Below are 25881 nucleotides of genomic sequence, written 5' to 3' on the forward strand. Positions count from 1 at the left end.
ACTTTAAAAAATTAATGTATTCAGTGTGGGAACAACAGGAAGTCTTGAAGTAATACGTCATGAGCTGTGCAGGAATTTCTGGTAATGGTGAAGAACTGAAAAGCATGAAAGGATGGGTTTACAGGTTTAACAGTCAGGAGCCTAAATGAACACTGAAACATGTTTTCATACTGACCATTAGAAGATCCCTTCATAACGCACTTACAATTTAAGTGATGGGGGACAAAATCCACAGTCCTCCTACTGTGGAAAAATGTGTTTAAAAGTTTATCTGGAGCTAATATGAAGCTTCAGCGTCCAAATGAGTCAAATCAAGTAGATATCTTTCAACATTAGTCTTTTTAGTGCCAAAGTTCCACCGCAGCGCAACAGGGACACACCGTCCAAGGAAACACAAAGAGGGAATTTGATGCTAAAAATTTTTGCACAAAATGACTTTGTGGACACACTGTGGACTCCATCACATTGAGAGCACATTTGAAAGGGATCTCTTAATAGCCAGTATGAACAGTAGGAATGATTTCACTGTTCATATCAACACCTGACTGTTGTTTTAAGACAGACTTAAAAAAAATGTGAACCTGTCCTTTAAGACTAGATGAAGCTCTGCATGGATGTGACCTGGAGCAAGACTGCTGATCAAGTCACTGGAAGGATCCATTAGACTGATGAAAAGTGGAGGTAGGTTGCATTAGCTCAGGACTCCTTATCATAGATACTGTATGATAAACAGCAGTTTTTCTGTTGCATGTGATTTACTTTCTGCAGAAATCAAGTCAAATGTTAAAATGTTAAGATTTTAAGAAAGTGAAGCCATTTGAATTTAATTTGTGTTGTGATAATTAGCACGTATGTGTACTCAAGAACATTGACACATTTCTCATCACATGATGCCACCATGGTCGTTGCTGATGACACCTGGCCTTTGAGGATGAAGAGAAAAAAGAAACAGAAAAAATCCGGCAATAGTTTGAAGGATTTTATTCTTTACCGTAGAAACACTGTACATAAATTACTTTCTCTGAGACTAATATTGATGTACGGATAAGTGGAATTTGTCAACCTTCAAAATAAAAAGATGAACCCATTAAACATTGTCAACTCGTCTCAATTGTCTCTGAAAAAAGATTGGTAGATTATGATGTTAACTCTCTCTGTAAAGTTCCTGTTCTTTCCTTTGAAATGATAAAAGTTGCCTTTCCACCCTTGTAAACACACATACACACAAAGAAAACTCCTCTAAAAGAGTACAGAGACCCACAATCAATGAGAAAACATCCACACCGATTTTAGATCTATTACTGTTACTCATTAAAGTCACTGATGGCGATGCACTGTCCCTTTAAGGAGAAACAAGCAAAAACGAGGAGAAGCAACGATTAGTTACTACTCACAGCAACCCTGCCCCCCCCACCCCCCCACCCCAAAGCCATGACAACATGTTTCTATTGCAAGCAATACTACTACCTTTGACCGATAAAAGCACAAAGTCTATGCGTTATGAGGCTGAGTCACATTTTGCAGAAGTGAAGGACTCCTGGGCTAACAGGGGACCAGTGAGCCCAATCGGTCCACAAAGAGTACATCCATAGAGAATTAGAAACAGCCGTGGCACCGGGGTCGTCCTGCTTCCTCCCACACCACTGTTGATTGTTTTTGTCATTGTACGATTTTATAGACCTTGTAAAAGCACAGGGGATGAGGAGGAGTGGTTTTAGAGCTGACCAAACAGATAGATATCAGTAAGAAAGAAACAAAAACACAACTCAAAGCTTCTGGTTTTGTTTAGTTCAGATCATGGTCCATTCCTGTGGTGGTATAGTAATAGTAGTAATAGTGGTATAGGTAATAGTATGTAAACACTTTTTTGTTCATTTTTTTATATCCCCTTTTTGTCTGAAGCAAATGCAAGTTTATATATAAAACAAAACAAAAATTCCAAACAGAAAATCAGTCTTTTTTTTTTCTCCTTCGTACAAATTGTAGTCCTTTTTTGTGCCTGTCTCTCTTTGAGAGAGTCCACAACAGTTCCATTCAATGGCTTCAGCCACGGAAACAAAAGATATATATAGACATGGCCCATAGAGTTCTAAAACCCAGAGCAACAGGTCACAGCTGGACCCACGGAGATATGATACCTGCAACATCTGTTAGGGATCCACAGACATTTGTTACATTGGCTGCTCTGACAGTTTGCAACTGTCTAAATGCTTGTGGGCTCATCTAGTTGTGATGGCTTCTGAAATGCCCAGTTGGCTATTTGAATAGGTCTCTACATCCCACTAGATAGCACAAGATATAGCACTCAGGTTAGCCCCGCCTACCAGAGAAAGGGTGAGGGGCATGCGTGCAGGGTGACAGAAAGAAAGAAAAAAAGAAAAAAAAAAGAAAGAAAAGGCATTGGTCAAAAGACTGAACCTTCTTGCAGGCTCATGTAGACTGTTTTAAACCATCACAACTGGAGTTTCATAATGTTTCGGGTCAGATGCACTGAAGTGATTGTTACATCATCAATCAGCGTATAAGCCCTCTTAATCATCTTCAGGAAAAAACTAATTTGCACATGGTGGGTCTCTTCAGTGGCTAGTTTAGAGTCTCAAGACAGTTCAGTCTGTGACATCCATTTTATAGTTAAAACTGAACTTAATCTTTTTGGAGTCTCTGACAGTCACAGGGGTGGAAATGAAACATTCGTTGATGGCGTGTTACCTCCTCCCTATCTCACTCTGGCGTAGGAACTGGATGTTGTTGGCGCTGTCCGCTAGCTCGGGGTACTGCTCTATGGACAAGACGTAGTAGCCATCATAACCCAAAACCTTCCCACTGCTCAGCAGCTGCCTTTTCTCCCCCTCCGTCCACAGTCGAACTCCCTCCTCCCCGTCTCTCACGCGCTGCTGTTCGCGGGCCCAGGCACTCGACAGCGCCCTCTGTCTCGCGTGCTCCAGGATGCGCGCTTTCTCTTCATCCAGCGTCGTCCCATAACGCACATGGAGTGCCAGAGAGCCAAACTGCAGCTCCACATCTGCAAAGCGCCGCGTTCGGCCATTCATCACTGTTGTGGACTGGGACACCGTCACATTTACACCGTTTTCCAGTGATTTGCGTCCCGAGGTGAGCCGCAGTGCGCTGAGGTCATTCTCAGGAAGGCTGGTCTTGATGAAGTAGTGTGTGTCTCGTCCCTCCACCGTGAAATGTAGGTCCTCAAGGTAAAAGGCATTGTTTAAGACAGCAGCCACTTTGATGCAGTCCTCGTTGGCGATGTTGAGGGCATTGGTCACCACGCGGCCTTGGATCACAGCAAGCATCACTCCCTTGCCGATGAGAGACTTGACGGTGGCGAACCACAACCAGGGTTTGGCATGGTCTGAATGCCGCCGGCTGAGCTGGATTTCTGGCATGCGCTCAAAGGAAAGGAAGGCCTGAGACTGACGAGTCACCTCCTGCTGGACACCTGAGATAGACTGGAAGGAAGACAGGTAAAGGTAAAGTAAAGCTTGACTTTATGTGCTACTTATAAGGCATCATAAGATATTCAGGATTCAAGAAGTTTATGATCATGTGCACAGTGAACACAGGCGGTTACATCATATTATGAAAGAAATCCAAAACACTGAATTTAAACCCCGATAATTATAATTAGAGGATCAAACACAGAGAAAATGCTAAATGTAGAGGTTGATTATCTTTGTATATTTATACTATATTTTGTTTTTTCTTCCCTGAGACTGCTGGAAAAAATTAGCTGTCTGGCTGTATCTTTGTACAATGTACATGTATGTCTTTAATGCATGTGCTCCATGTGAAATAAACTAGAATGTAACAGCTGTCTCAAACACTAATGAGACGATATTTCTAAACAAACACACAGAAATGTTTACATGTTCTGTATATATGAATGTTTCCTTTTAATCCCAGCATACAAACCATACAACAAAGAACTGCTCAGGAAAAATATGAGAATTATTTTAATGTCAAGCAAGTGTGTGTGTGTGTACAGTGCATGTGTGTGTAGCCCATGAAGTTCCCAGTGAGAGGCCATTACCACAGCTAAACTGCACAAATAAGTCCAGTACATTCACACTTTAAATAACACTGTCAGTCAGTCCAAGTCTCTCATTTCCTTCCTCATTTTTTGATTTTCTCTCAATTTCTCTGTGAATCTGCTGCATCTGTTTAAGTCTGTGTCTTCATTAGGCTGTTTTCACATCGGTGTCTTTATTTCACTATATTTCAACACAGTCTCTCAGGCTTAGTGCATAAGTGTGACTTCTTGCTAACCTGTCCACAAAACAAGTGTATAAATAGGCACAATAACTGAATGAGTAAGAAAAGAGGAAGCAACTTTAAGCTGAGAAAGGCATGAATGATTGGTTTCGCAGGATAACTCTTTATTGTCTTCTCTCCTCATTTCCTCTCTCATTATTCCCACTCCATTTCCTCCTATAGTACATCTTCCTCTTTCCCCTCCATTTCCTGATTCTCTCTTCTCTATGAATGTCAGGTTGTCTGTTGATTTTCTTTCTTTTTCACTCACTTGTTTTCTACCACTTCATTTCCCTCTCAATTTTCTTTTCCTCTTGATTTCCTGAATATGTTTTGTGCTCCATGAATTTCCCTTACCATTTCATCTCTTTTTCTTCTCTACTATTTTTTACTTTCATTTCTTGCATGTATAAAATTTCCTTCACTGTCTACTGTCCTTTTGTCTCTCCTTTGCCATTCACTGTGTTATCATCTGTATGTATTTGTGCATGACTATATGTTAATTTTAGATTAAACAATAAATAAATTTTAGCTATTATTGTTGGATTTAATCTTATTTCTTCTGTGAAATCATACAAATTTATCAAATATCGCATATGTGTAGCAAATTTTCACATATTTCTAAAATGTATGAATTCTTATTTTTGATTTCCTTCTGTCCCACACATTGTTGTCTACTGAAATGGCGACATTAAGTTGAAATAATCAAAATAAGTAATCTGTAATCAAGTCATGGCCAGTGACAGCAGTTTCAACTGCTAGTTGAAAATACCTGCAGTGACATCACCGATTGGGGTGTGGCCAGTAGCACAGCATGCTTGAAAGTTTGAGCAGCATTCAGGTTTAATGTGGATTTACATTCTGCTGCTAACACAACAGGTAATTGTTGCTATTAAGTAAACTGGGATTAATGTGACCTTTCAGTCTAATAGTTCTAATGATACGTACAGGCAGGTCATCCCACAGCTGGCTCTTCTTCATCTCCAGCGACGGCTGCGTCAGGTCAAATTTAGGAATGGGGAATCCTGGGATGGCGTTGTGGAGATGGAAGCCAAACGTGACCAACCAGATATTGACATCTGAGAAACAGAGCAGTGGATGTGAACGAGAGATAGTTGAAGACTGAGTTAAAGCAATGTTGTTTCCTTCATAAAATTAAATCACATTGTTGCAGCTCATTACTTTTAAGACAACCAATTGATAATTGTTGAGTGAAAATCATTTCATATCTCTGATTTTATTTTCCACCTGTCAGCTGGAGAATAAACTTTTTAGCACCTGTTGCCCCAGACCTATTTCACTATACTTTTCATCTTTACTAAATTTAGCTTTCAGCTACTTACAAAGAGTTAATTTTCACCAGTACAGCACCAATATAGCCTACGGTTTTTAAAATTCATAAAACCCTCAAACTCACTATTTGGGTTGATGAAATACAACATTAAAATATAGCTTCACATTCCATTAAATGTAGGCAAACTGCATCTATTGCAGAAATAGAGTTAAGCTACACAGCATTCCCATTAAAAAAATAAAAATGATGGTTTCTTGATATACCTTCAAGCAATGAAAACTCCACAGATGAATGAGAGATCCCCTTGTGTTTTTAAAACCAGCTAGCTTTAAGATCAGGCTACAACCAAAATTACATAGTCTGTATTTAAGTGAAGGGAGACTATTAACCATAATAAATGGAAGAGGACCCAGAATTGAACCTTGCAGGACACCTATACTTTAACTCTTAGAGTACTTGGCATCAATCAGTATGTTTGTTGCAGTCAACTTTCTCCAAACAGCTGATTTCTGTACTGTTATGTAATCAGAGTAGGGGATTAGAGAGACCTGCTTTCCCCAGGTAGATTCCTCCTGGAGTATGCTGATTACTCTGCCATGTATACAGGTAATCTGCTTTCTAACTGACTTTTGACACATGTGCAGGACAAAGACTGCAGACAGGGAAAGTAACAACGGAGCAGTTAGATGAAAGCAGAGATCATTACATGGAGCGATGCCCCTTTGCTTTTAAAACAATTCCATTACACATGTAACACACTGGCTGAGAGTACCTGTTTAAATAAAGGATTAACTACATTTATATATACTCTTCGTGTCACTTTTACCTGTTACATATTCTTTGACCTGATGAATTTTGCTGATGGGGTTGTTGCCTCGGAACATGTAGAGGTTGAAGGGTTGGGGGTCTTTACCAACCCGCGTCCATGTACTAATGTCAGGAGTGGTCCACCTTCATGACAAACACATTCTGGTTAGACGACACACTGACAAAGCAGTTATGTATAATCACATCTCATGCTTGGACTGGAAATGAGTGAATCAGTGACAGACTGCCTACCTCCCAGCAGGGATGTCATAGTCTCTATCTCCAAAATGCAGAAGTCGAGTCAGAGGATCATACAAGCCTCCATGGAAACCAATGACCAGCACAAAGTCCGGGTTGGAATCAAAATAAACTTCGCCGTACGCTGTGTACTGCACCTACACACACACAGTCATGTTTCCATCACTTCAGAGGACATCTTAACTTTAAACCAAGTCTTCACTCTAAAATTAATGATTTACGTTATAGGTACTTGCTTTTTGTCCCCAAAAGGGAGGCGAGTCCCCACAGTGTGACTGTGTAAACAGATTTACAATATGTGCCCACAACATGAGGAATACCCGGTACACACACACACATATCTGACAAAATAATACAACAAGTAGAATTTGGACAGATACATAGAAACACATTTGATCTCTTTCATCCATTGCCCCACAAGAAAACACACACATACCTGTTTAAGTAAGAGTCCATTGTTGCTGAAAACAGCCAGTGGGGTCCCAGTGTTATCACATGCAATATAAAACTCCTCTCCACTGCTGATTTCCATTGCAAACACATGGCCCTGTGCAACAATAAACATTATGTTATACACATTATGAATATAATAATAATGATGATTATTGTTAATCATTGCTGTTGTATTCTGTAACTATCCTTCACAAGTGATAAAAGGAGGGCCATAAATAATTATGTCATTATTATTTTTAATCATTGTGGGTCATGCTGCTGCCGCCACACTAATTTCACTAACCATATTCATCACAATGAAACAATTTTATCTCTGGCTGCCACTGTGTCGCAGGTTCCCAAAGCAGTGAAGCGTTTAGAGCTGCAATAGATTTCTCTAAGAATACAGTATTTTAATGTGATAACGTGGGGCTGCCAAACAGAAAATCCCCCCCCCCTATAATTGAGATGCTGTATAGTCACTGTGTTTTTTCTATGGTCACTGGTCACACATAAACATCAAAGAGTGACGGATAAGACCAGAGAAAGACATATTCACCTAAATTTAAGGTTTGGCTTGGCTTGTCTAAGACTTTCACAAACATCTCAGAGAGCAAAATAAAACTATTTTGTAAGCATTAGTGCTATCTGGAGACAGATGAGACCAAAACACATCAATTTATCTACTCTCCTTGAAAATTGACCAATACAGGATTTTTGAGGTTGATACTGATATTTGTATTTGGGAGTTTCAAAATCTGATAATGAAACATCTAAAGGTATTTTTTTTAAGTAAACACATAGCATAAACAAAAAATCTTTATACAAACTATTTGTTTAAAAAAAGAAAGTGACACACACTGAGCAGGACATCTTACAGTGGAAAAGTCATCTTGACAGTGCTCTCTGGTGGACAAACTGTGTTATGCTGACAGTGTTTCTAAATGACCTCAAACCTAGTTTGGTATTTCTTTGCTGCAAGTTCATGTTACTTACCAGCCGAAATATACACTGATACTGAGCAAAAAGCTAATATGGGCTGATATATCTGCTTGCCTGATTTATCAGTCTAGTTAATGGGTAAGTACCAGTGAATACAGCATGTTAGCACCGATATCACCATATTTGGAATCATTTTCCCAGTGTAGTTACCTGCAGATCGTAGTAAAAGGAAGTGATCTCAGAGCTGGAGTGGTTATAGACATGGGTGATCCTGGTGGGGTAGTTCAGGTCAGCGTAGAAGAACTGCAGGTGTTGGCCCAGACTGTTTCTAGACGCCACACGCCTGCCCAAACCATCATAACGGTACTGGATGGTCCAACTGGCAGCTTTACTGTAGACACGAACTAGAAGACCTGAAATACAAGTGTGAAGGTAGATGTTAAAGCTACTATGTTTAGAATTTGAATATTACTAAATATTACATTATTTCTCACTTTGGTAATCATATCAAATTTCACTGGGATTGTCTCATTCTCAAAAACAAACAAATGCCATTTGAATAATTTTGAGATGCTATGATCTAGAATAGAATTTAAAATCCTTCTCCTAACTCACAAAGCCCTTAATGGTCAGGCACCATCATATCTTGAAGAGCTCATAGTACCGTACTACCCAACTAGAACACTGCGCTCCCAGAATGCAGGCTTACTGGTGGTTCCTACAGTCTTTAAAAGTAGAATGGGAGGCAGAGCCTTCAGTTATCAGACTCCTCTCCTGTGGAACCATCTTCCAGATTCGGTCCGGGGGGCAGACACCCTCTCTTTGTTTGAGAGTAGGCTTAAAACTTTCCTTTTTGATAAAGCTTATAGTTAGGGCCGACCAGGCTCACCTTGGATCAGCCCTTAGTTATGCTGCTATAGGCCTAGACTGCCGGGGACTTCCCATGATGCACTGAGCTCCTCTCTCCTCCTCCTCCTCTCCATCTGTATGCATTCATGTAACATCAATGAATGTCACTAACTTGGCTTCTTCCCCGGAGTTTTTTTTTTTTTTTTTGTGCTTTCTAATCTTGCAGGAAACCATAGGTTGCTGGCCTAGCCTTTGCGGTCCTTCGCAGTCCTGTTGGCATCCTTCCCTGGCTGTTGCTACTGCTGTTGCTGCTGTTATTGTTATTGTTATGATTGTTGTTATTCTGTCCTTCCTGCTGTCGCCAAGTGCTTGCTCATGGGGGAATTGTTGGGTCTCTGTAAATTAGAGAGTATGGTCTAGACCTGCTCTATGTGAAAAGTGCCCTGAGATGACCTTTGTTGTGATTTGGCGCTATATAAATACAAATTGATTGATTGATTGATTGATTGATCATATAAATATACTACACATGGTGGCGTTACATTAAAGTCAAGTTAAATGAGGTAAAAACTAGGGTTATACATACATTATTATCATTTTATACATACATTATTATCTTTATATATGTATTCCCACCTTTGGAGTTGTATTCAAATATCTCTGCTCCTCTCTGTCTGAGGAAACCATCTTCATCCAGCCTGTACTGAACATCTCCCAGACGAGTGATTCTGTCTCTCAGATCGTAGCGTAGAGGCGTTAACCGACCGCTGTTCCCAGGGTTTAGTAAATGCAGGTTCCCATTCAGATCATAATTATACCTGCAAGGACAGATAATGGTGCTCATAACATTTGGCATCATCAAATTATGTTTTTTTTTCCAGTTCCATGTTCTGAACCTACCTCCACATCATTTTCTCATTAAGGGAGACTGTCTGCAGCTGTCCATCAACATCATACTCGTAACCATATTTGGTTGTGTTGGCAAATGGTCCGATCTTGATCTCACGCTTTGTGACTCGGCCCATGTTGTCGTACTGAATGGTGATCCAGTACATCAGAGACCTGAAGATCTCATATTGGATCTCCTTGATGCGACCGTGCTGGTCAAAGTGCTTGGTGTACGTCATCACTGCTGTGGAGATGATCTGAGACGAGAAGACAAATGTTTGAATTCCTGCTGATCAGTCTTCAACAGAGAGACTAAAGAGACAGACATGACGGGGCATTAACACTAAACAACTGCCATTCAAAGAGGTTTTCTTGTCTTGCTTTGCCGACACAAACACACACTTGATGACCGGTTGGATTTAAGGAATTCAAACAAATATCTGAGGGCTTGTATTTATCAAGCATCTCAAAATCACTCCAAAGAATCAAGCTGAAAGTCAAACTAGGATTAAGACTAAGCTTTCTACACTCTCTCTCAGCGAGGAGTAGAAGGTTTCATTTGAGAAATGTTTGGTTTGTGTGGTGGAAGAGTGCGTCAATAACTTGCTGAAGCTGTGGCAAGAAATCTGGTTATCTGTTCACTACCTGAGTGCAGCTGAGGGATGTTATCTGCTGCTAATTTGAATTAAGTATATTCAATGAAAGTATCTCTGGTTGCTTATGGGGCGGCTATGGCTCAGGAGGTAGAGCAGGTCATCCACTAATTGGAAGATCGGTGTTCGATTCCTGGCTCCTCCAGTCCGCATATTGAAGTGTCCTTGGGCAAGATACTGAACCCAAAATTTCCCCCGATGGCTGTGCCATCAGTATGTGAATGACTTAGTTCCTACTGATGTGGAGGTTGGCACCTTGCATGACAGCCCCTGCCATCAGTGTATGAATGTGTGTGTGAATGGGTGAATGAGGCTTGTAATGTAAAAGTGCTTTGAGTGGTCGGAAGATGAGAAAGGCGCTATATAAGTGCAGTCCATTAGCCATTTTTATTTTTCTTGAAATTTTCATTGTTTGCATTCCAAACAAAAATAATAATCATTTCAACAATCTGAATGGAAAAGATAAGAAAAACTTATTGGTCGCTGTTCTTGAGGGATGCATTTTGCTTGTCCTTTGTATAACGTAATGCCGTTAAATACATCAGTCTGTCTATCATCAGTGATGTAGAAAACATTGTCTTGTCAGCTCCCAACCCACTGAGTAGCCCTTGATGCCAAGTGCAGCTGTGGAAAAATTCCATTTGGAGGGACAGGGAGGGTTTTCACTGGGCAGCCACTTTGAGTGATGGTCAAGTGAATAAACAGGACACAGAAGAGCACACCTAACAACAGATTATTTACTTACTGAAATGTTTAGATTGATGATCTATGATGTAAGGACCCCCTTGAAAATGAGATGCTACATCTCAAAGGGTTATCCTATTAATAATAAATGAAATGTAAGGTGTTAGTTATCACTGGTTGTCCCTTTAAATGCCTGATTAATCTCCACCTTGTCAAGATTTACAGAGATACTTTTTCTTACTTAACCAGAATTTATCTTCTCTTACCTGATTGATATCGTAATAGATGACTCCAAATTTCCCAAACTGCTCCACCTTCCCTGATATATCATCAAACTGATAGAGATCGATTGGCAGCGGCGTCTCGTTGATTACGGCCTGCATGCTGGTGACCCTGAAGCTATTGTCGTAGGTGTAGTCAAAGCGTGCATTCACCATCCCGTCCTCACTGAAGCGGAATATTTGCCGATCGACTAGTGGGCCGATCTGGCGGTACCGGATGGAGCAGATGAAGCCTTCGCTCTGCAGGTTGACCGTCTTCAGCACGCCAGCCGTCTCATCATATGTGAAACTGACCCGTGTCGAGTCATAGAGGATCTCTGCCAGCTTGTTCTGGTGAGGCAAATACAACAGTGCAGTATGTGTTTACAACATCCAATATGTTCACCAAGGATCAACTACACCATCAAGTAACCTCAGTGACTGTCATCACCTCTTGGGTGGTCTATTCAAGCTGTCAAAGTCCCTGTTCATTCTCTGCTGCAGCTGCTACTTATGCATATCACGCCTTGCCATCACCCTAAGGTCCACCTGACTCTGTTTCTTCATGATTCCCCGTGTGTGGGCTGTATTGATCTCTCCCTGCTTTGGCTTTCAATAACACTTCCAGGAAAGTCAAATGAAACAGAGTCTTGATGCAAAGATAAATCTTTAAATCTATCCACTTCTCCTGTTCAGAATCCATTAGTGACACACGACTGGAAAATAAACAAAGGTAACACTTAAGAGATACTAGAAACACAGGTAACTCTTAATGATGATTTGTTTTTCATAACGAACTGTGTTAAATGACAGAAACAAACAAACAAAAGAAACAACCAGAAACTCATATACCTGTCTGCGATATTTGTAGAGTATGCAGCGACCAGTGCCTAGATGTGCAACCCTGAGGAGCTGGAGCGAGAGAGAAAAAGTTAAGTTTTAATATCATCAAAATGATATGGATGATCAGATCAGTGGGTTGCTGATCAGACCTGGACAATAATCATTACCCAAAAGATTGCTGGTCCTAACATTTGAAAAAAGTAAAACAAAACACGAGCTGATCCATCATGGCTGTTCACAGTGTAAGCCAAGAAATGACCATATTGAGACTTAGCATACCAAAAATGTGGCACTGCTTTACAGTCATAAACAATATAGATTGTGACAAAGAGAACTAAAATATCTGATAAAATACTAGGCAAAACTATTGAAAAGTTTCTTGTTTGGTGGGAAGCCTGAAAAAAAAAAGGAAAGTAAAGAAAAAAACCCTAAAAACTCTTCCATACCGAATGATACAAGTTGAAGCAAGCTTCAGTCTTACTGCACATACACATACACATGCATATGCACACATTCACACACCTGTCCATCTTCAGAGTAGTCCACAGTAACGGAGGCATTGCTCTCTGGAGGGGTGTAGATGTTCCTGTAGTATCCTATGGATCTGATGGTCTGCATGGTGTGTCGAGCCACGCTGGGCATGGTGACCGCTGACAGACGGTCCCCTGAGTCATAGTCGAAGATGTACTGGTGCTGGCTGTGCAGCAGCAAGACCATGGACTGTCAGAAAGAGGGTAAAAGAAAGGAAGAATATGTTACATGCCCTCAGAACAGTCAAAGACACAAAGTAGAGGCACAATGAGACATTTCACGGATTATTCTAAGATTTTTTTCTTGTCTGACATTTAACAAAAACAACAAACAAAAACAAAATCTATTGAAATATTATATGGACTAATCATTTCAGGAGAGCACTCTAGTGAGAGGCTAATATATACTGTACATATATATATATATATATATATATATATATATATATATATATATATATATATACACCAACAGATATGTACTGGATAGTTGTATTAATCATGTAGCTCCTTACTCAAAAAATAAAAGTGGTGTTTGTGTCATGAACTGTGGGACATTGACATGAACAAATTTCAATATACATTATAAACAAATCAGTGAATAAAACACAGCTGGCAGTACATCTTTTAATCAGCCTTTATTGGATGAATAGTTTGATATTTTTGCGCCATCTGGTGGGGTTGTGCCCCACTGACCTTTATGCAAAATCCCCTGCTGCATGAGAGAGTTAGACAGCTCTCCATGCATTTTAAGTAGTGTATTATTTGCAGCCCTCGGGAGGCATTACCAGCCGGCTAATATTAGCTATTTAACTGAGGCAAATGTGGCGTCTGTGCATGTTTGTATTTTATGAGATCCAGATACATACACATCACCCCTGTGCTGGCCTCTCTTTCATAGCTTCCAGTGCAGCAAAGAATCCATTTGGAACATATTACTTCTTGTTTTAAAGGTATCTAATGGCCTGCCCCATTTGTACATCAGATATTTTTAACCCTTCAGGTGTCATGCAGTATCTCTTACGCCATCTGAAATGAAACATAAATTTAGTTCAGGTAGAGCACTGAGGTTGTGCTTGCATCAGCTGCTTCGTTCATGCTTCACTGTCAGTTTATCCACTAGCGGCTTGGCTACTAACATCAAATCATATTCATACAGGTGTACCTGGCAGCCTTATAAACTGACACTTCTTACTGCTGATGCCTTCATGCCAACGCTGTCTGCTGCAGCAGCTTCCTCCGCCAGCCCAACCTCCTCCTCATGTGCTAAGCTTTTGGCATTGTTGATTTAACTAAGATTAAATGTTTAAAAATTGTTGGCAAAATTGTTAAATGCTGACATGCTTGCCTGATGATACAGTTGGTTTATTAATGGGGGGGTTAGTTCTCTCAGCAGAATCCTCTGTGCTACCCAGATTCTTTGAGAGCTTCCTCAAAGAGCTGAGCCTTTTCTGCCAAATCCAACTGTATGACCATTTTCTATAAATGGTCAATTGCTTGACACAATATATAAGTGAACATATCTATACTGGCTGTCCTGATGTCATCAATACTACACTACAACATGTGTCCTATTTTAATGTGTTTTATAAATAAAGTAATATGAAGTGAATGAACAGGCTTGTTAGATTTTCTTTCTACATAATAGATTGCTATTCAAAAATAGTCATTTGAATTTGATAAAAGAGCATCATGTTGTTACTCTGTCAGTGTTGGTCCTGATATAGGCTATGTGCTTTTGTGCAGTTAGTGGAAGTGGAACACAGGTGGGGATGTCATTGAGCAGTCACATACAAAAGCACAAAGAAAGCAAGGACAGGAACAGAGATACATTTGAAAAAAAAAAAAGCAGAAAGTGAACAGAGTACAGCCTCTCCATTTTCAACCAACCTTCAGGTAAAAAAAGCCTGACATTTCCTACAACAAGCAGACATTGCAGCACAGGGTCTGCAATTACTCTGACAATAACAATAACAACAATAATAACATGACACAACATGTTTACTGGAAATACAGTACATCTATCACAACAATTTTCCTCCACATGGGTATTCTACAGGATGGGGCTAACTGGACATCTTTGTAGAATAATGTGACACAAATTTCCCTTACTCGTCAAACCCATCACTTTAACAAATCCTCTGTTAATCACACTGTGATTGTTGGTGGACAATCTAAAATGTGAGGAGAACACAGATGTAATCTATAAGAAGAGACAGCAGCAACTCTCTCTAATGGGACAGAGTGCACAGTGAACTCTGCAGCCACACATTTCTCCATTCTCTATTTCTCTCTTTCACGTCTTCAGGTTAAGCTAACCCATTGTTGCTAACTTTGGAGCTAACCCCCTTTACTTTTCCAGCACTTGGGGAAACAACAGACTTGACTTTTTAGCATTTATTAACTGTTACACTGCAGTCTGTACTGTACATTTACTGCCAGACTGACAACGTACTACTAACCTTTTCCTCTGTTCCGCTCGCATCCTCTGTCACTTTCCTGCCGCTCACTCTTTTCCCACTCGCAACATACTACGCAATGCCGCATTCCTTAACGTAGTTACGCTACCAATAGTTTCACAGGCAACGACACAGAGGTAGACTCACGTACCTGAACAGCGCTGCACAGAGACTCCTAAACACTATTGATTTCCGAATGAATGGATATTTGACGTTATTTTTGACATTTGGGCCTGGAGGGAGTTCTTGTTATAATTGTAGGAGAAACACTGATTCAGTAAACGCTCGTTGAGTACAGTTAGACCTAGCAGGCTCCATTAGGTTGGGCAAATTCAAAGTTGTGAAAACAAGGGGGGTGTTTTGAATACACCCCCGTTTTCTCAGGTAATTTGTTAGTCTGTCCCTCCCGCTGCAGGAAATAATGGATAAATCCTGGAGGGCTGTTGATGTAGCACTTTTTCCTCATGAAAGTAAGACAGCAATTACTCGACCAATGAGAATTTGGTCGGACAAGAGTCGACCAGGAGACTACAGCCCTACTTCTTTGTCTTGAATATAAACTCTTTTAATGTGAGCAATACAAACATCACACTCTCCTGGGTGTGTGCTCCTTGCCTCAGGCAGACATTAAAGATCACCTTGACCTCCGACTAAACAGGTCAGGGAAGTGCTTAATACCTGTTTCTATTAACTGGCTCATGAGGAAACCATAGTATGCTTTCTTTGTACTCTCTGCACATTTAAAAGTTAAACTTTCACTGAATAAAATGTATCTGCTTGTACAGATTATTGTGTATCTGGGCTTTTATGTCTTTCATACAGCAGGTCATTGGGTTTGTGTTTCCAGAAAGCAGCTTGAGCAGCTTGCTTACTTCTTGCAGACTGTCTGAAACTGTTGAAATGGTCTGAAACTGAAATGGTTGATACTTTCACCAGTCTAGTATCTGTGTTTATTTGACTGTAGGTCCTATTCTCCCTGGGGACAACAAAGATGCTGAACAGTAATTGATTACACTACTTAAAGTAGTACCATGAAGTACACTAGCATAGCACCTACTCACCTGTGCTCATGGTGCTCATCATAAATAATGATAAAGTACGTGGCATCCGTATAGATGCAGTTACGATGTTACATGCGTCCCACTGTGCATGATGAATTCTGCTTTTTGACACCATGTTTCCCAAAGAGGTTTCCAGTAAGAATTTTTAGCAAGGAGAGAAAGTGACAGATGGAGGAAGAAAGTGAATGAAAAACAAGTGCAAGAAAAGGTGAGAATGTGCGTGGGGTGACACATGGAATAATAGAATATGGCTCATTTATTCACTGGGATGGATGATCCCTCTTCTTTCTATTTGTCTCTTCCTCACGTCTCTTGTTTTGTTTGGTCTCTTTGCTTGTTTTGTGTTTTCCTCTCTTCCTGTTTTTCTTCTTTCCCTTTACTTCAGTTCCCTCTCCCCTTGTCAGTTTTTCCTGTTTTATTCATTATTGACTAGAGTTTTACTTCCATTTTTTTCCCCAAAACTGTCACTCAGGAAAAAAAAAAAAAACATTTCTCTTGGAATGCTTCCTTATAGTTTCCTCTGTTTTCCTTTTTTGCCCCCATAACAAATACCCTCTCACAATACAGACTTTTTATAAAAACACTGCCACTACAAAAAGTTTGCATGTCTTGAAAAGCCTACCTTATGCATAAATAAAATGTCTCTTATAAATTAATCAAATGTGATGTCATTAATCTACTTTATCTACATACTAATTGAATTTGTTCTACTATGTTATTCTATCATTCAGAGAATTGTGTACAAAGTGTCCTTAAGTAATCTAAAGCTGTAATGGACCTGTATCATTGACTAATGGGACAAATATGTCATTGCTAATGATCTTGTAGAATCCACCACAGCTGGATGATGAGCTGATTCTTAAGATGCTAAGATGCAGTCTCTCTAATGGCCGCAAGATGTTAGCTCCATGAAAACTGAAAACAACTGGTCATTTGTTCCAACCCTTAAAATGACCTATGTTTACATTTTCCTGACAAGCAACTTCTTGTGGTAATGCAGATAATGATTGTTGGCTGTTGAAAGCACAAGTGGAAGTAGCAGAATGTTAATATAGCACCACAAAGTCTCTGAGGGGTGCAGATATTAAGCATTTAAAGTATTTGACACTGGAGAATGCAGTCTGCATTACGTCTTGTACTTACAGTTAATGTTGGTTTCTTTTAACAATATAGATATTTACCTAATCTTAACCAGGTACTTTTAGTTGCATAAACCAAACCAAACCATAAACATAGCATAGTGGTGGTGCAGCATTTTTGTAATTATCATTTGTTAAGGTTTAGGACAGTACCAGTGCCATCCATTTTAACATCATCTATTTTAAATAGTGAAATATGTCTCTCTCTAGCTCTTGGGATCACAGGTTGACTCTGTTACAGATCTGGACCTGCCAGGTTCAACTCAGATGCTACTTTGCCATGCTCCCTTTTTTTATTGTAAACATGAAGCAAACAGAGAGCTTACTGATTTGACTTTTAAACTGTGTCCACCTCCTCACCTGTGAGTCCTGTTCCCACTAAAATGTAATGAAATGGTATGACCCGACCTTCTCTCAAAGTCACATATTTTTGGCTACAATCACAGTGCTCTTGCAAGGGAGGAGAAACACATATTTTACTACAAAAAACTGGGTTACATTTCTTTTCATGTCTGTTTGTTTTAACTGTTGTATGTCTCCTCTCTCTTTTCCTCCTCTCACTTTCTCCTTAAGAGACTAAGGAGCTGTGTTTCATTTCTTTTTAACTATCACAAGCCCTCTCCTCTCCTCCCTTCCCCCCCCCACCCTTCTATCTTTCCTCATCCTGAAAACAGTAACCTTGCTTTGTGTGTGGAAGAAACAGAGAACACACAGAAAGCACACAAGTGTCTGTGCTTTTTAGTGCATATATGCATGCCATTTATCTTTTTTTCATCTTGTCTCTGCAGAATTGAGCAGCATCTCAATCACAGTACCTCCTTGAGAAAGAGAGTGTGTATGGTTGTGTGTGTGTGAGCATGTGCGTGTGGAATCTGGTTCTCCTTGAGTATGACATGTATGGCCTTTTGTCTCATCCTTCATGATATACTCTAAATATACATGAAAAGTGATGATAGTAATGATAAAAGTAATGAATACAATGATGATGATATCTAGATACATTTTACATTTCACCAAACAAGAAACTTTTTACATCTGTCATCCTGTACCTTATCCAGGTAAGTGTAGCTCCATGTCTTTCCGTCAGCAAAAACCCGAGAAATGATTCTCCCCTGAATGTCGTACTCCCATTTCTCTGTGGTCGGACCTCTCTGTAGGCCTGTCACCTGTCCCGTACTGGACACACACACAAGATACACACACACATATAAGACTATGTGGAGGATTTATATCTGGTCACAGAAAGACTCATAAGAAGAACCATGGCACTACAAGTAGATGTGTTTTTGAGCGACAGGCAATTTATTGGATTTCACACAGCTTCCTCTTGAGCCACAAAGCTTTTAAACATATGCAGTAGTACTCCCCAACACCTGGAAACACATGATGATTTGTAAAATCTGCAGAGTTCCCATATTAGCATATTAGCATGATTTTTCTAAAAAAATACAAGGTGCAGACTCATGCAAAAATAATCCCTCTCAATCATCACTTATGACCTACTAGAAGTGTGTGGCAGTGTCAATATCTACAGAGACGCTGCCCTCTGTCTGTAATTTATTATTAGGGGTCCAAGCAGTGAAGCTCGCTACTGGAGTTTTTGTTGTCATTCTTCTTCTTCTTCCTCCTTATTTTCTCCGCCAATACTGTTCATGTAGTAAAAACAGTAAGACCAAAAGTCACCAAAATTGGCAGGTGAGTTGCAAATTCCACCCACTACTCAGGCACATAAACTCCTAGGACTCCTCTGCATCTTTGCTCCAATATTCTTCTGTTCTAAAAATGTCAAATTTTGTCACTTTCTTAATTCTCTCAAAAACCTGTTTTCGAGAACTCCTTAGAAACCATTGGACCACTTGTCCCGAAACTTAGGATCATCTATGGACTTCACTGATCAAAAGTTATCAAGGAAATTTCAGTATGTCAATCCGTTTTAAAATGACACATTTTTAGACCTGTGTCTATAAGTTCAATTTTACATAAATCAAATAAATAAATAAATCAAAATTGGCTTAAGCTTTTGTAACCAAACTTGGTGAATGTATTCGTATGCTAGGATATTCTGCCACTACAGGGAGCCACAAATGTGAGAAGTTTATATCTTGTAATCAGCTGCATGAATTCGTATGATATTCGGTTTGCCCAATCTAGGGTGATGACTCAGTCGATGAATAAAATTTAGTAATGATTGATTAAAGTGGGCATAGCTTATTACAACAAATATAAATTTGCATGCATCACACACACTTCATTCATCCAAGTTATTCACTCTTATTGACTTTAATGCAGTGCTTTACCATATACAGAACTAAGTAAATGTTTAGTGTCAGCTACTGTCAGTGGCAGCTGTGTTTTCCTGACCGTCTAGTGCTTATGCTTTATAACTGTAAGGTCACTGGTTTGAATCCAACCTGGCACCAAGCACAATTCATGAAAATATCAGAAGACACCTCTTTGTTGATAACAATCATGTCATTAGTCTTACAGCTATTAATCTGTAAATCGGTAATTTTGGTGAATATTTGAACTTCAGCTGCAGTAAGTCCCATAGACTTCCGCTGTATTCAGTCCAGGGGATGGAACCCTAGACCTTTGACTATGAAACAGAACTTTCCCACCCAGGATTCAAATCCCTGGGTGGGAAAGTTCTACTAGGCAACCAGGTAGGAAGTATGGTATGTTGTCAGGTGCTTATTGAGGTGATATTAAGTCAAAAGTTGCCTATTGTGACCACATGAAAATGTATTTTTATTATTATTTTTCTCTGCTAAAAGTGTTTGTGCAGCAAAAACCGTAAGCACCAAAAATTGGCAGATGGGTTGCAAATTCCACCCCCTACTCAGGCACATATAATGACACTCACTGACCTCAACGTGACGCTGTAATAATAAGTCTTCGTTTTCACAATTATCTTGAAAATGGCTGGGCCTAGAGTCAATATTCTTTCATCATTTTAATCTCTCAAGTCATCTGCATCTGGTCTTCTGCTCTAAAAATGTCAAATTTTGCAATTTTTCGCAATCTGCTTGGACCCTGATTATTGCCAATTATGGCTATATTTTTCTTATTATTTTGCTGTGATCGGGATGTTTCTGGGTGTCAACCTTTGGGCAGTGGGTGTGTAGCCCTCAGCCAATAACAGCTTGCAGGATGTGAGGTCAGGACTCTATATAAACGTCTCTCTCCTCTGCTCTCTGTCTGCTTAACCGAGGGGAGGTCTGAGCTCCACACACACACGCAGAGCAGAGAGGCCACAGCGGACAGGATGAAACATGCGTGTCGGCTGCATTCACACAAAATCCGGCAATGCAGCCCCTTCTGCAGGGTTGTGTGGAGGTGTAAGTGTGTTTATTTGTGCCTTAGGACATAACCGCGGTGAAACAATCAGAAAATAATGTTTTATTTATCTGATTCAGTGCTTTGTTCTTGCTAGCGTTACTCGCTCTCTTCATTTACTCTCTAACTCACTCAACCACTGTATGGTTTTTGTTTCACAAAAATTATACACAATACTTAACAGAGCATATGTGAAACCCATTTCTGGTGGAAAAATTATGATTTCTTCATTTAATTAGAAAATAATTCGCCTAAAGAACACACCATATGTAATTTCTGTGTAGATTGCAGAACTCCTCATCAGGGTGTTAAAACCTACAAAGTCCCAGAAACAATACCTTGGTGTCCCCACTGCCCTGAGAACATCCTAGAATAGTAAATACACGGTAAAGAAGGGCTCACCTGGAGTATGTCAAGTTAACCGACAGTAGTTTGCTGCTGGGAACCCAGAGTGTTGGATGGCCTTGGGTGTCATAAATGATCTTCAGCAGGAACTTCCTGTGGTCATCATAAATCTTCTCTGTTCGCAGTGAACGATCATAATCCACAGACAGCAGGTTCCTACCATTCACCTGGAAGGGTGGAGAAAAAATAAATAAAGAAAGAAAGCATATACAGAGGGGTGACAAATTAAAGGAAAAAACAGTATAGGTCTGAATGCTTGACCCCTACAGTGAGGGGATCTGGTGGCTCTGTTATGCATTTTGCTGGCATGGTTTGGGTCCACTTGTCCCCTTAGAGGGAAGGATCACTGCTAATCAATACAAAGATGTTCTGAGTGATCAGCTTTATCCTATGATGAAACCTTTCTATCCTGATGGGAGTAGTTTCTTCCAGGATGACAATGCCCCAATTCACAGGGCATGAGGGGTCACTGAATGGTTTGATGAGTATGAAAATGATGTGAATCATATGCTATGACCTTCACAGTCACCAGATCTCAACCCAATTGAAAACCAATGGGAGATTTTGGACTGACATGTCATCATCAAAACACCAAATGAGGGAATATCTTTTGGAAGAATGGTGTTCATCCTTCCAGAAGAGTTCCAGAGACTTGTAGAATCAATGCCTAGGCTGATCAATCAATTTAGGATCTAAAAGGGATAATATTGCATGCAGCTATTCTGAATCCCTGCTCTGAACATCAGTCTTGTCATGAACCCTGTTAGAGACTCCTATATGATGACACTCTACATTGTGAAAGTGTCGGATGGATTGAACAACACACTATTATTGTGAGTGCTGAGATGATGAGACAAGGTATCTTGTGTAGTAAGTTTTGTCCTGGTGGTGGTGCTGAAGAAACATTCCTGTGACGTCCAAATTGGAAAGGGTTCCTACTCTGCAGAGCATGAATAGGCTCAGTAAATTTCATGACCATATGTAGACACACTGGTCAACTGACTGATGAATGTCAGCCATACTGTTTGTAATAGCTTGAGGATATTAGGTCATTTTGACAAACAAACAAATGAAGACATGTAGTGACTGGGGCTATATGGGCTCAAATGTCACTCAGTCTGTTCTTTCTGTTATTTCGTTTAAAGTATTGGTCCACAATAACATGCAACAAAAATGCTTCATCATGAAGGATTGGCCACCTGACTAAACACACACAAAAACAATAAATAAGCCAAGGTGTTCAATTCTTGTTAATAACTTGCTGTCCATTTCAACATCTGTGCCTCAGCCAGTGAATTAAAACAAACTTCTGATCCAAGACCCATAAAACACTGTAGAATCTCCGAGCCAGCTAGTCTCTCTTTATCGCTTTCTAAATGACGTGCTGTTTGCTCAAACTGCAATTCACGAAGACAGATAGCCCAGGTCTGGAGTTAAACTAACCTTACAGATCATTGAAGCAAGGGGAAATACTATGAATTAGTCAATCAATTGTTTTACAGACCAATTTCATTAAAGAGAGAGTCTTGCTGGACTACGTTCAAGAGTCATTCTTCTCATCTTTTTATTCAGCCACTCATTCATTTATAAATTAGCACCAGTTGAATGCAGTAAGGTGAATAAAGGGGGCACAGAAGGAGGATATTGGGACGGTGGCTAGTAGCCAGCTGGATGAAAAACAAGACCATTGGGATAACAGCCAAAAGCCATGCAGAGTGTGAGCCACCCCATATCAGGGGAAACAAATCATTTTGCAGATTGGCAGGGCCTGTCGTCTTCATGTAGGTCCAAGCAAATTGTGACTTTTATTTCAATGCAACACCAAACAGAACTCAGATAGTCATTTGTTTGCACAAAATCCCCCAACCTGGACTGGACATACATTTTTCTAACACTATTGTAAAAATGTTATATTATTTATTCTATTACTTTGTAAGCCCTCTGAGCTATATTTACTGTACTTATACATGTGCTCATTAACCCAATCTCAAGCCAATTTCAACACATTCTGTTTTTCACTCACGGTAGTCTGATTTTTAGGGCTGTATTGTCCTGTAGGCACAAGGCCAGTGCTGAGCCAAACGCAGTCTTTATGCAATTTTTCTAAGGCGCAAGTCTATTTTTTTTAGCATCAGTGCTTGTTTGGTCATTTCCTGGTACCAACCGAGCGTGCTTGCGCCAGCGTGGCAGAAGAAACACAGCTGAGGCTGTGTTTATGCAGATTAGTCTGCACAGTGCAATTTTGGTGCTCATTTTGGCATAAAATTGTATCTGCGAAAAAACCTGCTCAGACCACCTTTTATCACACACGCAGGGCAATTACGCTCATTCGGCTTCAGTTGGCTGAGGCGCACGCACAGAGATGTCTCCAAAATCACAAAACACCTTTCATTTATGTTAAGTTTTGCTTTTTCATCTACTGCAGATTGACGTGAGAATCATAACAATTTTTGAGGAAGATTCTTGCCAATATGATCCACGAGTGTAATCCAATGACCCGGAGTTCAGAAGTACAGTTCAGAAATACATTCTGTGGGATGAGGGAGTTTCCCACAACAACTTGTAGTGGGAATGTGGGATATTTCGATGTTTATTAATCAGCTGTAGTCACCACACAGCAGCAAGTTCGATGTGTGTATTTCATCTATGGTCTCCCCTATAATTGTACAGGCTTGGCGGGCCACCAGGCCAGCGAGAACCCCCACCAGGCCAAAAAATATGTTTTAATGTCAAAAATAACGTCAAATATCCATTAATTCGGAAATCAATAGCATTTGGGAGCCACTGAGCAGTGCTGTTCCAAAGTGTGAGTTAATGTAGCGTAGCTCCTTTTAAGGAATAGAGCAGTGCATAATATGTGTGCGTAGTGAGTGAGCGGTTAAATGAGAGAGCGAGCGGCAGAAAAGTGACGATGAATGCGAGCGGAGCAGAGGAAAATGTTAGCAGTAAGTTGTCAATCTGGCAGTAAATGTACAGTACAAGCTACAGTGTGTCAGTTAATAAATGCTGCAGCTTCTCAAGACCAAGAAAAGTCATGTCTGATGTTTCCCCAACTGCTGGAAAAGTGAAGGGGGTTAGCCCCAAAGCTAGCAACAATGGGTTAGCCTGACTTGACAACGCTAAACAGAGAAATAGAGAACAGAGAGTCTCCCACAACCCTTTACTCAGACCCCCTCCCCCTCCACAGCCGCTGCTCCCGCCAGGCCAAAGCAGTAAACCTAGGGGAAACACTGGTCTCTGATTTGAGAGAGGGACTGTACATCAGTTTACACAGATGGCACAGCAGAGGTAACTTCATTATTTAATTATTTAAATCTTCTGACATGGTGATAGGATTGTTCAGGATCTACGGTAATTAATGTTCTGCATTTTCTAAACATCAGACAAGAAAGCTGTTATTCACAGATTCCAAGTTGAACAGTAAAATCATTTGAAGTAATGTGGCTGTCCTCAGGATGCATCCTGAGCTCCATCAAATCTGTCTGCACCTTTTATGAAATGACAGATCTGTCTGTTTTTCTGTCACGAGGATCATCACAGTGAGTTTTCAGTTATGCCACTTAGAATCAAGTCTCAAAATATTTTCAGTAATCATTCTGCACAAGGACATGTATCCATATAATCAGTATGTAAAATAGCCTCTGACAACTGGAGGTCCTGTGCCATGCACGCTCCTTCCTAAACAGAGTAGGCATACATCCTATATGCCGTGAACACATTAAAGATGTCTGTGAAAACATTTTAAAACAGGTTTACTTTACGCACAGCTGGCACTGCGTGGTTACCTTCATTCATTAAACATTTAAGTATTTGGACAAAACTGTGATAGAACTTGTGCTCTTTTCAAACACTAAACAGCAAATTTCGAAACACAATTTTGTGTCTGTTTATTTAAGAATATTGTATATACTTAAAAGCATAAAAGAGGACTTTCAAATATGCAGAGGAGGAGTAGAACTGCAGAGTTTAAGTTGATTAATTATCCTATATTAATTGTTTGCACAAAATAAGCAGCAGCACTGGGATGCCAGCAGCTGCAGCATACATGAGAACCATGGACGGATTATCATGGCCATGGGCCCTGGACACAAACTTGCCACAGACCCCTACCTACACACGCAAATAGTCACACAATAGCACAGGGCTACCCACAACCACACAGCATGTATTACTGGGATACTGTGAAGGGTCAGAATATGAACTGTAAGTAAGGGTTACACAGGTCAGTTGCTTTGATCTGGTACCCATCACCCTGGTTGGTATAATGCACTTACAACATTTTGAAATTGTACATAAACATCTTATGTGGACCAGAGAATGGGCTCCTAAAAATGCTGATTTGACTAAGAACATCTTCTGAATCCGCTGTATGTCTATCATCCATACATTAGTGACAAAAACAACAGTGGAAGCAGCAGTTGATTAACAAATACAAAAATCCCATCACCAGCTGTCCTGCATGATCAATTTATCATCTCATAAAACTTGCCAGCATTGACATTCTGTGACAGTTGATGTTTTCATTACTTCATCCAACAAGCTGCTTAAACATGCAGTTTCCCATTAACTGGTACCTTGTGCACAAGGAATAGCACACCACATAAAAACAGTAAGAATATTAGCATTTAGGAGAAAAATTGGATTAAAGTTGACTGCTGTCCAGCCATCCCTACAATCACCCCATCATCATTAATGGTTTAAATTGGCATCTTCTTGCTGCTACAAGACAGCTGGACTGTCATTGTGTTGGTGAAGACAAATTCTCACACACACAAATC

General features: G+C 40.1%; 1 protein-coding gene across 6 annotated transcripts in view; it reads right to left on the reverse strand.

The window, feature by feature from the left end:
* Positions 1-964: 964 nt before the first annotated feature.
* tenm3 (teneurin transmembrane protein 3) overlaps positions 965-25881 on the reverse strand; it is a 369694-nt gene continuing 344777 nt past the window's right edge. For all 6 annotated transcript variants that reach the window (XM_042397897.1, XM_042397853.1, XM_042397889.1 and 3 more), the window contains 13 exons: positions 21101-21270; positions 18412-18538; positions 12696-12893; positions 12183-12242; positions 11337-11681; positions 9746-9990; positions 9482-9663; positions 8207-8409; positions 7059-7169; positions 6617-6759; positions 6384-6508; positions 5212-5342; positions 965-3461 (listed from right to left, as the gene is read on the reverse strand). In XM_042397897.1, the coding sequence (XP_042253831.1) occupies positions 2706-3461; positions 5212-5342; positions 6384-6508; positions 6617-6759; positions 7059-7169; positions 8207-8409; positions 9482-9663; positions 9746-9990; positions 11337-11681; positions 12183-12242; positions 12696-12893; positions 18412-18538; positions 21101-21270 (2796 nt within the window). In that variant the 3' untranslated portion in view covers positions 965-2705. The remainder of the gene's footprint in view (positions 3462-5211; positions 5343-6383; positions 6509-6616; positions 6760-7058; positions 7170-8206; positions 8410-9481; positions 9664-9745; positions 9991-11336; positions 11682-12182; positions 12243-12695; positions 12894-18411; positions 18539-21100; positions 21271-25881) is intronic.

This window comes from Thunnus maccoyii, chromosome 2 (assembly GCF_910596095.1).
Source record: "Thunnus maccoyii chromosome 2, fThuMac1.1, whole genome shotgun sequence".
Classification (NCBI taxonomy): domain Eukaryota; kingdom Metazoa; phylum Chordata; class Actinopteri; order Scombriformes; family Scombridae; genus Thunnus; species Thunnus maccoyii.